The 13,369-nt window shown below is 39.4% G+C and overlaps 1 protein-coding gene across 1 annotated transcript in view; it reads left to right on the top strand.

Annotated features, from left to right (window-relative positions):
* Positions 1 to 13,369, top strand: part of MUSK (muscle associated receptor tyrosine kinase) — a 58,052-nt gene that overhangs the window by 20,385 nt on the left and 24,298 nt on the right. Inside the window, exons 7-8 of the mRNA XM_087716153.1 lie at positions 2,156 to 2,315; positions 3,284 to 3,290. Of these exons, the coding sequence (XP_087572279.1) occupies positions 2,156 to 2,315; positions 3,284 to 3,290 (167 nt within the window). The remainder of the gene's footprint in view (positions 1 to 2,155; positions 2,316 to 3,283; positions 3,291 to 13,369) is intronic.

Here is a 13,369-nt window from a genome sequence, read left to right as displayed (position 1 = left end):
GCAACATTATCTCTTGGCCCCATTGAATCTAGAAAAAGATACAAATTTCAGACAAATTAGCTCTTTTGTAATCCTGGCAGGGTTAGGTTGAAGCTAAGCAACTTGTTATTCTTTCTTTGAGAATTTTAGTTCCATTATGCAGGATAAAAATCCAAAACAACAACTTTTATAATTATTAATTAATTCCCTTTCCCAAGATTCTTTGGTTCTAAGCTTTCACATTAAGGTTCAATCACTATTTCAGATTCTTGACATAATTGTATGTTAATTATTCAATCCCTCCGGATTTCTTGTGAGATGATGTCCTCATCTGAAATCCTATTAGATTTTGACCATTACATGCCAGATCACCAAACTCACATGAAATTCGGCAAATCTTTTGAGTTGTGATGGTTGTATGTGGATGTGTGTGTGCTTTCAAGTCAATCTTAAGTCCTGGACTATATGGAAAAGCCTATGTAGTTTTCTTGACAATGGTTTTTCATTCCTTTCTTCCTGGAGATGAGGGACCATGACTGGCTGAGGGTCACCCAAGTGCTTTCCATGCTAAAGGCCAGATTAGGACTTGTGTCTCACAAGTGGTGGGTTCCGGATCCCGTTGCAACTGGTATGGTGCAATGGGGCCGGGCGTCTACCACATAAACACGTGCAGTGCGCGGATATGTACTTACCACCCACAACGCCTCCACGACGCTCCAGCTGCACGGCGGAGTGTCGCGCAGACACCATACGCTCCGTGTGCATGTGCAAAAGATCCAAAAAACTCAAATACTGGTAAGGAGTGCGTGCGTGCATCCGTGCGGATGGGCCCTCCGGAGCACTGTACCGGAACGGTACCTGGTGCTTCTGGCAGGCACCAGTACACCCGTACCGGGGAGTACCAGTCGTAACCCACTACTGGTCTCACTGCTTAATCATTTTGGAGAGAGTAATCATTTTGGAGTGAGTAATCATTTTGGAGTGAGGTTGATATGATAAAAAAACAATCTACAACTATTCTTTTTTTTTTCTATTGGATTTGAAAAAAGTGCTAGAGCATTGGAATTTGTTGAAAGTTACCAAAATAACAGAAACAGTAACAGAGTTGGAAGGGACCTTGAAGGTCATCTAGTCCAATCCCCTGCTCTCGCAGGAGACCTATGCTATTTCTGATAGATGGCTGTCCATTCTTTTCTCAAAAGCCTCCAATGTTGGTGCATCCACAATTTCCGAAGGCAATTTGTTCCACTGGTTAATTGTTCTCACTGTTAGAAATTTTCTCCTTAGTTCTAGATTGCTTCTTTCCTAGGTTAGTTTTTATTGTGATTGCCCTGGATTTCCTATACAATTTGCTAAACATGTCAAGACATTGTATCATCAAATAAAGGTTTTACAGAACCATGACAGTTAAGCTGTTTTAAACTTGAAAGACCAATGTGTTGGGACATAGGTTTCATAAAATAAACAGATACATAATTGTGATTCCTATTCTATCATCAATGAGTATATATGCTTTAATTGTATTGTAAATGGGCCATTTTGCTTTACTTTAATTACATTCAGGCTGAAACAATGCACACTTATCAGTCTCCATGAATCTACTCAAAAATAATTCTGATTGAATATTCATAGAAACTGCCTTATGAATCCTTCAGCTGTTGAAATAATTTCTTAATGGAACTCTTGTTAATGGAACTCATTGACTTACAACAGTTCATTTAATGACTGTTCACAATTACAATGGCACTGAAAAAATGACTTATGACCATTTTTTCACATTTATGACTGTTGAAGCATCCCCTTGGTCACGTGATCAAAATTCAAATGCTTGGGGAACTGACTCACATTTATGATGGTTGCAGTGTCCTGGGGTCATGTGATCACCTTTTGCAACCTTCTGACAAGCAAAGTCAAAGGGGAAAGCCAGGTTCACTTAACAACCGTGTTATTAATTTAACAACTGCGGTGATTCACTTAACCATAGTGGCAAGAAAACAGGGTAATTTTCACTTAACAACTGTCTCACTTAGCAATAAAACATTTGGGCTCAATTGTGGTCATAAGTCGAGGATGTCCAGAATGATTTGGTGTACAAGATGAACTGCTTAATGTTCTATCTCCAGGACTATGCAGGAGATGACATTCTCAGTTTCTCAATTTCTCTTTTTTACTTTAGGTGTCAGCTGGATCCATTGTAGAAACAGTAGAAAACAGAATGATTGATTCCCGGCTGCAGGTTTATGTCACTCGGCCAGGTTTATTCACCTGTATAGCCACTAACAAGCACAGTGAGACTTATGGCACTGCAAAAGCTGCAGCAACAATTAATGTTTCAGGTATGCATCAGGGGGAAAAAAAGTTTCTCTTGAAGGATTAGATGATATTTAACTCTAGCCTAGGATTTTAATCGTATTCAGGAACCTCACAGAATATGAAAAGCACACAATGTGAGAGGCTTTAACTTCCTTGTAATTTCCTCCAGGATAAACACAATTTAAAGAATTTATTTCCCCTTACAATATATTTCAGATATTGGCAGAACTTCTGCTACCTACATATTTGCTGCCATCTTCATTACACTGTCCTAAAAACCACTTTGTAAATTCATCCAGAGGAAGGAAGGAAGAAAGAAGGGTGATGAAGTGTTATATTAATATCCCCTAATGGCCAGGCGGAAATAGTTCAGTGAGCTTTCATCATTTGGAGTATAATATTTATGTTGGTAGTATGTTGGTCTCCAATGAAAACAGAACTCCAAAATGTTCTTTATTCACCAGGACCCATGTACATAACTCTTTGAGGATGGAAAATCATGATGAACTTAGTCTGATTTCTTTTTAATGTGACACTCTCATAAAAGATGATGGAATGGTGATTTGCAGCCTTACCACACTGGGGACACTTTAATGAAATCCATTCCTCCATGCAAATCTTAACCATGTGGTAGTTGTTCATGTATGCCATACTTCAAAAAGCCTCTAAATATTTCCTCCCCATTATCATATTTTGCTTTCTTCCAGCTTTAACCACTAGAATAATTAATTTTCTGCATTTCTGCTCCAGTGGAGCCTCATTTGTTTTTTGTGGCTATTTTATCAAATTATCCTTTTGGACTGTGTTTGCAGTGTATGTTTTCTGACAGCTACTAACTAAAAGGAAAATGTGGTCAAGTACTTTCAAACTTATTTGTATCCATAAATATATTAATAGATTTTTTTAGTACAATTCAAATTGTGCTGACAATTTCCTTATCTTTCCCCAACTCAACTGTTCATTTCAATGAACCTCCTGCCTGTTCCTGTAGAATGGAGGTAAGAAAAATCTGGGCATAATAATTGTGATTTGTGTGAGATGATGATGATTAATCATTATGTGAATTGTGTGAGAAATGTACCATATATAACCACTTGGAAAACTTCTTTTTGTGTGTACTTCTTTTTGTGTGTGCTTAAGATGAAAATGGGTGCTTGCCAAGAGCATTTGTGCTCTTTTACTTTCAATGCAGATTGTAGAATTTCTTAGTTCATTTCTTTCTATCTTTGCAAAAAGTGGCTTGTGATGGAGGGTTTTGGTGTGTGTCTGAATTTGATCATGAAACAAACCTATGAGGCAATGAAATATTGATAAAACTACAGAATAAGTACATTTTAGCAGCGGTCCCGAATGTTTGCGGCTTGGCGGCCCAGCGGGGAGAAGGGGAGAGGGGTATCAGGCCACATGAGTGGCAGGCCAGTGCACATGCATGTGCGCAGCTCAACTTGTGCAAGCAGCGGACCAGCACGCACTTGCGTGTGCATGCAGCTTGACTTTTTCAAGTTGAACTGCACACATGTGTGCACACTAGCCGGCCCACTGCTCATGTGGCCTGGTTGTGAATAGGCCGCAATCCAGGAGTTTAGGACCGTATATCAACTTGTCAAGTAACTTTAAGTTGTTTAAACATCACAATTTAACATTATGATACAAGTTAATATCTCTTTTACCTTAATTGTTATAGCAATTAATTACTTCACATGTGTGGTTCACAAATACAAATAAGTGAGATTAATTTAAAAAATCAAGGGTCTGCTTATCAGTGGATAGGCTTATCTGTGAATATATACGGGATATCCAGTTACTTTTAAAAAGCTGAGGAAAAAAAACTATTGTATTTAATTGAGGATAAGCCCATCTGCAGAGAAGCCAGACCCAAGTGTTAAGATGTATTTTAAGCAGCTGAAATTCTTGGCTTACCCACAAGTATATACTGTATGATTAATTTGGATGCAGTTTAGCCATAGCAGATATTGAGAGTAAGGAAAGATAGTTTCAGTAAGGCTATGAAAAAAATAGTTATTAAAAATGAAATGTATCATTCATCTTAGGCTCCTAATAAATCCGGATAGAAATATGCATTCAAGGGCTCACTTTTTTTTGAAGCTAGTTCATTCTCATAACATGGCTGCTATTTGGGAATGGCTTTTATTAATATACCATTCAATTTATTAATTGAATAGTATATTTATTAATTGAATAGGATATTGAGTGAGATCAGTTACAAAAGACAACTGGTGGCATGTTCCCTCAGTACAGGTAGTCTTCGACTTACAACCATTCATTTAATGACCATTCAAAGTCACAACAGCACTGAAAAAAAGTGACTTGTGACTGTTTTTCACGCTTATGACTGTTGCGTGTTCACATGATCAAAATCCGGACACTTGGCAACTGATCTGTATTTATGACGGTTGCAGTGTTCCAGGGCCATGTGGTCAACTTTTGCGATCTTCTGACAAGCAAAATCAAGGGGGAAGCCAGGTTCACTTAACAATTGTGTTACTGACTTAACAACTGCAGTGATTCACTTAACAACTCTGGCAGGAAAGGTTGTAAAATGAGGCAAAATTAACTTAACAACTATCTAGCTTAGCAACATAAATTTGGGGTTCAGTTGTGGTGGTAGACTTAGGAAAATCTGCACCCCCGTTTGTTTTTCAGAATGTTCACTGCATTGTGGGCAACAAAGGTGATGCTAGAAATTAGTATTTTGCTTGGCTGTTTGTCAGTTTCCTGTATACTTTAAAAAACAACAACAATGCATTTTATACCTTTTAAAAATATTTTTTTAAAACATCGACTCAAGTGGGACAGAAACCAAGTTGGTGACTTGGAACCCCAGGCGTTGTGGACCATTTGCAATTTAATGAAAGTCAGAACCAGAGCCTGAACAGGCATAATGACAAAGGCAACTTTACTGAAGATAAGGCTGATCCTGAGAGAAACGGGATACAAATATAAACTATACACAAAATAAATACATTGTAATATCCTCAATTTTTCTATTCTGCCACTACAAAGATTTAATTGTGAGCAATATTCCAATAGAAACACGGACCAGAAAATAAAGTTTGAGTCTTTCAAAAGTGTACACAGTGCAAAGTTGTTAGGCATGGAAAGTAGTAATTTCGGGAAAACCCGTCCATCTGCCTAAAAATTGTATTAACCATTGGGAAACCTGAGTTGCATGCTTCTGGTTGGAAGACTGAATAATGAAGTTATTCTCTTTTCAATAGACTTTTTTTCCTGGTAAGCAGGAGTGTGAGAGAGAGAGGGGGGTGGGGGGAGAAGAGATTGGAAAACACTCCAGGGCTGTAAATTGAAAACATCAGTATCTCATCTTGTTAAGATTTGGTGAATAAAGGATGGAAATTGCTCTACAAATTGCCCCAGAAACAAAGCCTCTTGAATGGAGACTTTGTGTTCACTAATGTATATATCTTGCTGGATATATACATTTCCTAGACCTTATTAAATTCTAATTTTATAACAACAGTAAAAATTATGAAGTACTCCAAGTCAAAGCTATTAGAATGAATGAAAGGCATAATTTTTAGAAACCATGTAATTTGATGAATTAAAGTTGATTAGATCTATGCCATTAAACTTTTTTTGAGGGGGGTGGGGACTGTTTGCAGGCATATTCAGCAATTGAATAGAATAAATACCAATATATTATGTGTTCTTCTGGTAAGATTTTTTTTTATCTCCCAGAAACCCCAAGCCATGTTTCTAAAAATATCTAAGGAAATTGCAAAGTTTAGCAAAATATAATTCCAATTACAAAAAAAACCCCTTGTAATTTTGGAATGTAGCTTCAATAAGGAAGCTGTTTAATCATCTGTATTTTCTGATTGCTTAGCTTTTCGCATTAAAAGACCAAAAGTGGGTTTCACAAGTGGGCACATGAAAGTAATAATGGCCCTATAGGCTAAAATGAGTTTTCCAAAAAGTTTTGAAATCGCTTATTATTGTCATTATTCATTTATTTTTACACTCAATTACCCAGATTAGTTTAATTATAGATATTGGGTTGTTTTTTAATTGAGCTAGTTCTCTTGCAACCCTCTTTTGTTAATTATTAGCTATTTTAGAGGTTTTATATTTGCCATAGTATTGTAGCTGTTGCAGATGTTTTTGCTGATTGCTTTGTAAACAATCAGCCTCTACTCAGTGTTTTCAAAATGGGACAAACGAACAAACTATGGCTGGATTGTACTGGCAATGGGCCAAGCAGAAAGTGCACATCTGGCTAGAAACCTGATAATTTTAGTGAAACTTATTGATATGCATAACCTCCTGCCCTGGTGGTCCTTATCCACAAGTTGATAAACACTGGAAACAGAGTATCAGAAATACCAGATGCTTGCCAGGTTTATAGGTCAATGCTGAATAATAGCCACAACTAAAGAAAAAAGAGAATAAATACAAACAAAAAGCAAAAACTCAAATCCACTCCCTAGGCCTTTTCTTCCTGGCATAAACAGAGCAAGCCGAAACTTTGTAGTCTTGACAGCATTTTTTTCAAGATCCATTCCTTATATAACAAAAATATTCCATAAAGGTTAATAGCTCATGGCAAGAAAGCAGCCAAATCCCACAGTTGGAAATGCAGGTGGGAAGGCATTTGAGAAATGTTCACATGAACTCTGATTGACACATAGTGTGCTTGCCAAGGCCATCCTTTTTTTTTTAAAACTGCTGCCAGAGGGGTTGGAAGCAATCTTTTGAAGAAGACACCCATCAGTTTTTTTCTGCCAGTCTAGATTCCTTTTGCAGGAAACCCAAATTTGCCTTCTTGTAGAATTCATGTTATTTCTAGAACTTAAAGAGTGTCAACTATATCCAAGGAATTGGCTACTTTCTGACAACAGCATTTTAAGCCTCTTAGTTTTATCAAGGCTGTAGAACAGGAGTGTCAAACTTGATTTCATGAGGTCTGTATCAGGATTGTGTTTGACCTTGAGGGGGCTGAGATTGGCATGGCCAAGGTGGGCATGGTCAGCTTGACATCACTCATGTCAAGGGCATCTGTGGTAGCCTGAGCGCTCTACGGTCAGAGTGAAGGACCACCGTGGGCTGGTCCTTCACTGTTTCCAGGGTGGCCCTACAGGCCAGATTTAAGCACCCCATGGGTCGGATCTGGTCCACGGGCTTTGAGTTTGACACCTCTGCTGTAGAAACATGGAGCCAAATTAGGATATACAATCTGGAAAAGGAAGCAGCAAATAAAGAAACAAGCAACAGATCAAAAACATTGCTGATCTGCGTGGACCTAATAATGAACAAAAATTTGCCTGCTAGATGGAGGAATGGTTTGACTCAGTTCAAAGTGACTAACTTTACAGATAAGCAAATTTTGTGAGAGGAGGGGAGGGTGGTTAGCATTCAATTACTTTTGTTTACTAAAAGCAATGATATGTTATAGACAATGTTCCCTCTAATTTTTTTTCAGGGTGAGCGGAAAAGTATAGTGTTTGAGCGGCACAGTTTCAGGCCTGAGCACCTAAGAGAGCAACAGTTTGAACTTCTGTCTCGTCTGCTGGACATTTGCGCAACATTCCAAGCGCCAAGCACCAATTGTGAGCGAGGTTTCAGCCTGATGAATGCCAGGCATGAAAATGTGCTACTCAAACACTATACTTTTCCGCTCACCCTGAAAAAAAAAAAGACTTCTGCTCAGCTTTTAGATCATTAGACTGGCTAGAGAGAGACATGGCACCAACAGGTCCTGGGTCCTGGCATTTTGCAGGCAACCTGTCCTCTCACATTCCTTTGGAATGCAACCCATCACATTTGAATTAGATTTTGCCAATTATCCTATTAAAAGATAATCCTATTATTCTAAAATATGACTAACTCGATATTAAAAATGTAAATATTTAATGCTGATAAATAATAGCAGTAATTGTTATTTAGTATGATTAAAATCAGTATTGATATATCAATATATCTATCAAAATTGACAATAAACACTAAAATAACAATACAAATATATAATGTGGAATATAAATGTAATAAATATAATATATAAATACAACATAAATGTAATAAAATAATTTATCATGAAACTCTCCCCCTTTAAAGTAATAAGATCAATTAAATAGTCTAGCAAGTTTGGACAATATGCTATATGTTATGTTACTTAAGAATATATATGCCTCAGAATCAGATACAACATCCACATCATTTCCAACTGAGTCAATAAAATGATATGCCATGCCAAAACTATTTTAAATAAAGATATGAAATTAATCAAGTATTGCATTTATTTTTCAAAATGAATGTAGAATTTTTTTTATTATTTAAGTTTTGTACCCTATCTTTTCTAACTAACGTTAACTTTAAAAAGATGTTACATCAGACTACAATACAAGTAATTAAATGAAGACTAAAATAAGTGTTTTGGCATATTGAGCTTTTTATATTTCTTTCTAATATTGCTTCCTTAGTTGAGAACTTCCTCCTCAGCTTACTTACGCATTAACTGTTTGTTGCTTTTATGGCTTATTCATTCACTGCTCCATCTTCAGTTTTTTTCACAGGGGGCAGGGCTTCCTTCCTTCCTTCCTTCCACTCCTTTGGCCACCAATTTTGATCCAACTCTCTCTCTCTCTCTCTCTCTCTCTCTCTCTCTCACACACACACACACACACACACACAGACACGTGTTCTTTGGGGGGGGGGTTGAATTACTCCGCCTCACTGCGCAAAGTCGGCTCAGCATGTGTTCGGCCCCTGCTTACGCTGAATCAAATCTGCAGCCGGCGGGACCATTTCAAAGCCGCCAGTCCTCTTGCTCCTTCTCCTTCACCGCAAAGCAGCGGCGGTGGTGCCTCCCCCTCCGCTCGGAGCACCTCAGCTGGGCTCTGGGTTATCCCTGCCATCGCCTCCACCTCCGCCGCTTTCCTACTAGCTCCCGCGGCCTCAAAAGCACGGCAGAGGAGGAAGGGGGAGGGATAACGCGGGGGCCAGCTCAGGTGCTCCGCGTGGAGAGAGAGGCACCACTGCCACGGGCGGCTCATCAAAACAAGTCTGGGGAGGTCCTTTGCAGGCGGCCAGTTCTAGCTGCCTGCAAAGGACTTCCCCACGTTTGCTTTGGTAGAAAGCTCTGCGCGGCAGTTAGAAATCTCTGCGCGGAGGTTTGTAGTGACGTGCGCGGCCGCGCAGGCGCGCACCTTAGAGGAAACAGTGGTTATAGATCTCCATCTGGTTAGGTGACAAAGGCAAGTTTAGATGAAAGCTAAAATCAAGCTATAGGGACGCGGTGGCTCGGTGGCTAAGACTCTGAGCTTGTCGATCAGAAAGGTTGGCAGTTTGGCGGTTCGAATCCCTAGCACCGTGTAACGGAGTGAACTCCTGTTACTTGTCCCAGCTTCTGCCAACCTAGCAGTTCAAAAGCATATAAAAATGCAAGTAGAAAAATAGGGCTCACCTTTGGTGGAAAGGTAACAGCGTTCTGTGTGCCTTAGGCATTTAGTCATGCCAACAACATGACCACAGAGACGTCTTTGGACAGCGCTGGCTCTTCAGCTTTGAAATGGAGATGAGCAACGCCCCCTAGAGTTGGGAATGACTAGCACATATGTGTGAGGGGGACTTTTACCTTTACCTTTAAAATCAAGACTGAAGTATTAGCTGGCTAGATAAACAGATATGCAACATTCAAGGCCATAAAACCACAGCCTGCTGCCACCAAAAGGAAACACACTAGACTAATGAGGCCTGAGTTTATTCAGTAATCTTAAGAAGCCATTCAGAGGAAACCCATAGGAAACTGGGGGTCAGACAATGAACAGGCTGCTTATAGTATCCCCAGAGGAAGAATGTTGGCTGGCAAATCTGAATTTTGAACAGGAGCTTTCTCAATAAGGGATTCAACCCTTAATAAGACAGGTTGTTGCAAGTCCTGCTAGTTGTCTTCTTTCAGAAGCCTGTCTGTGACACAATGAAGTCTAGAAGTGGAGCTTATAAAACTGCAGGCAGCATCTCTGTACATCATTCATAAAATCAGAGTGGAAAAGACTTGAGCACAGGAAGAAATATGACTCCTGGCTTGCCCTACTATATCCGCAGGGTTGCTGCACAGCGATCGAGTTACAGTCATCATTAATCACTTCCTTTCCTTCAAACTTGAGCTGAAGAGAAAGCCGTCCCATCCGGATGGTAGCTCCCCCCCCCTCCCGAAAGGAATAGCATTAAAGATGCAAGTAAGTTGCAACACTGAGATAAGAATTCTAAAATGAAGAAAGCGGACTGGCATTCTTGCAGATGGAGTTCATCCGTAAATATGAAGTGTTTGGAAATGCTAGTCATCTTGTCAAAAAGCAGGCAACTCATTTTCCTCCAGGCGGACAGATTGGTGATGTGAAGGCTTCTGCAAAGGTGCAGATAGCTGGCATTTCCAAATATTTAGAAGGGATATAAATTGAACTCTGTGACCTTTGAGTAAAGCTTCATAAAATAGATCTGGCTGAGCATAGTCCTGCCCATATTTCATATGAAGGGAGCTGAATGATTGGAGGAAGAATTGCCTTTGTTTTATTCTATACTGCCAGAGTCAAGTTACAATACAATACAATAGCAGAGTTGGAAGGGACCTTGGAGGTCTTCTAGTCCAACCCCCTGCCTAGTCAGGAAACCCTATACCGTTTCAGACAAATGACTATCCAACATCTTCTTAAAGACTTCTAGTATTGGGGCATTCACAACTTCTGGAGGCAAGTTGTTCCACTGATTAATTGTTCTAACTGTCAGGAAATTTCTCCTCAGTTCTAAGTTGCTTCTCTCCTTGATTAGTTTCCACCCATTGCTTCTTGTTCTACCCTCAGGTGCCTTGGAAAATAGTTTGACTCCCTCTTCTTTCTGGTAACCCCTGAGATATTGGAAGACTGCTATCATGTCTCCCCTAGTCCTTCTTTTCATTAAACTAGACATATCCAGTTCCTGCAACCGTTCTTCATATGTTTTAGTCTCCAGTCCCCTAATCATCTTTGTTGCTCTTCTCTGCACTCTTTCTAGAGTCTCCACATCTTTTCTACATCGTGGTGACCAAAACTGAATGCAGTATTCCAAGTATGGCCTTACCAAGGCATTATAAAGTGGTATTAACACTTCACGTGATCTTGATTCTATCCCTCTGTTTATGCAGCCTAGAACTGTGTTGGCTTTTTTGGCAGCTGCTGCACACTGCTGGCTCATATTTAAATGGTTGTCTACTAGGACTCCAAGATCCCTCTCACAGTTACTACTGTTGAGCAAGGTACCACCTATACTGTACCTGTGCATTTTGTTTTTCTTGCCGAAATGTAGAACCTTATTCTTTTCACCATTGAATTTCATTTTGTTAGATAGTGCCCAATGTTCATGTTTGTCAATCTTTAGCCTATCTTCTGGAGTGTTGGCTATTCTTGCCAGCTTGGTGTCATCTGTAAATTTGATGCGTTCTCCATTTATTCCCTCATCCAAATCATTGATGAAGATGTTGAAGAGTACTGGGCCCAAAACAGAGCCTTGGGGTACTCCACTGCATACTTCCCTCCATGAAGATGCAGTTCCATTGAGGACTACATGTTGAGTACAGTTGGTCAGCCAGTTGATCTTTGATAAATCTATAAATAAACCACTGCCCTGAAAGGGTTACCATTAGGATATATGTGCAAGTGGATTAAACAAGACATTGTAGGCTAATGATTTTTGGTGCACTTGCCTGTGAAGCAGCTCTGTGGAACAAGTCCCCAACATTGTAAATGCCTTAAGGACCTGGCTTTTCTCTCAAACATTGAGCAATTAAGTGATATGTTTGTCTAGATTGGTGCCAGGTTTTGCTTTTTATTGTTTTTTAAATGTTTTATCTTTTAATTGAGTATGTTTTACAGTTTAAAAAATAATAATTTTATTGGAAACCACCCAGAGTTGTCTGAAAGATGGGCGACTCTATAGATGCTTTAAAAAATAAAAAATAAAAGTGAAATATTGGCAGAGATGCCTTGGTTTGCCATCTGTGTCTAACATCACATTGATAATCATGATTTGCCAGAGTCAAATGGATTCCTTGGAACAGTAGTTTCCTTCATACATTAGCCTCTAAGGCAGTGGTTCTCAACTTGTGGGTCGGGACCCCTTTGGGGGTCAAACGACCCTTTCACAGGGGTCGCCTAAGTCCATCAGAAAACACGTATTTTCGATGGTCTTAGGAACCAAGACACCAATTTTATGGTTGAGGGTCACCATAACATGAAGAACTGTATTAAAGGGTCGCGGCATTGGGAAGGTTGAGAACCACTGCTCTAAGGGAAGTCTACCATTTTGAACTGAGTGAATTTTCCATGGTAATCCTTGAGCAAGAGACATGGGGGTAGGGGTATAAAAGCAGGCAAGATGGTGGTTGGGGATGGCAATCAAAGATTTGCCCTTTCTTGCAACAAACATAAAAATAGGCTGGGATGTTGGATAGTTGTAGCCACCATCTTGATTTTTTGTATGACTCACACTCTGCATGAGTGATATGTAGAGATTTTTGTTTGCTTTAACATTGCTTTTGTACATCAGGGGTGTGAAACTCATGACCTGTGGGCTGGATGCATCAAGCACTGGCTGCGCCCATCCCCGGTTTAGCGATGGGGGGAAAGGTTGTGATACGTCACGTGATGACAATGTGATGCTGGGAGTTTGACACCCCTGTTGTGCATGAACAAAAGAATGGATAACAAGTGACGTATATAATATATCCTACATTTCTGTTATTTATACTCAGAAGATAGACTTTTAACATCTTCTGATTAAAAGTTATGAAATCCAGAAATCTATGAAAACTATAACAAAGGAATTCTCAAAATAAAAGCTAATACGTCTATGTGGAATGACTAATATTCTTCAGGAGTAAGCAGCATTGTATTCAGTGCTGTTTATTTTTGATCACATAGAATCAGGTTCAATTACGACATTCAGATATTTTTTTTATTTGTCGGGCAAATGGCCCAAAGGGAGAAGCTGTGCATATACAGTTGAAAATATTTAACATCTGCCAGGCATACCAGAGTCTTGATTGCACTGAGAAGGCCACATGCTTTCA

Source organism: Thamnophis sirtalis, unplaced genomic scaffold, assembly GCF_051295495.1.
Source record: "Thamnophis sirtalis isolate CommonGarterSnake01/CBP01778 unplaced genomic scaffold, rThaSir2_p1.2 scaffold_5, whole genome shotgun sequence".
NCBI lineage: Eukaryota > Metazoa > Chordata > Lepidosauria > Squamata > Natricidae > Thamnophis > Thamnophis sirtalis.
This window is presented reverse-complemented; position numbering and strand designations above follow the sequence as displayed.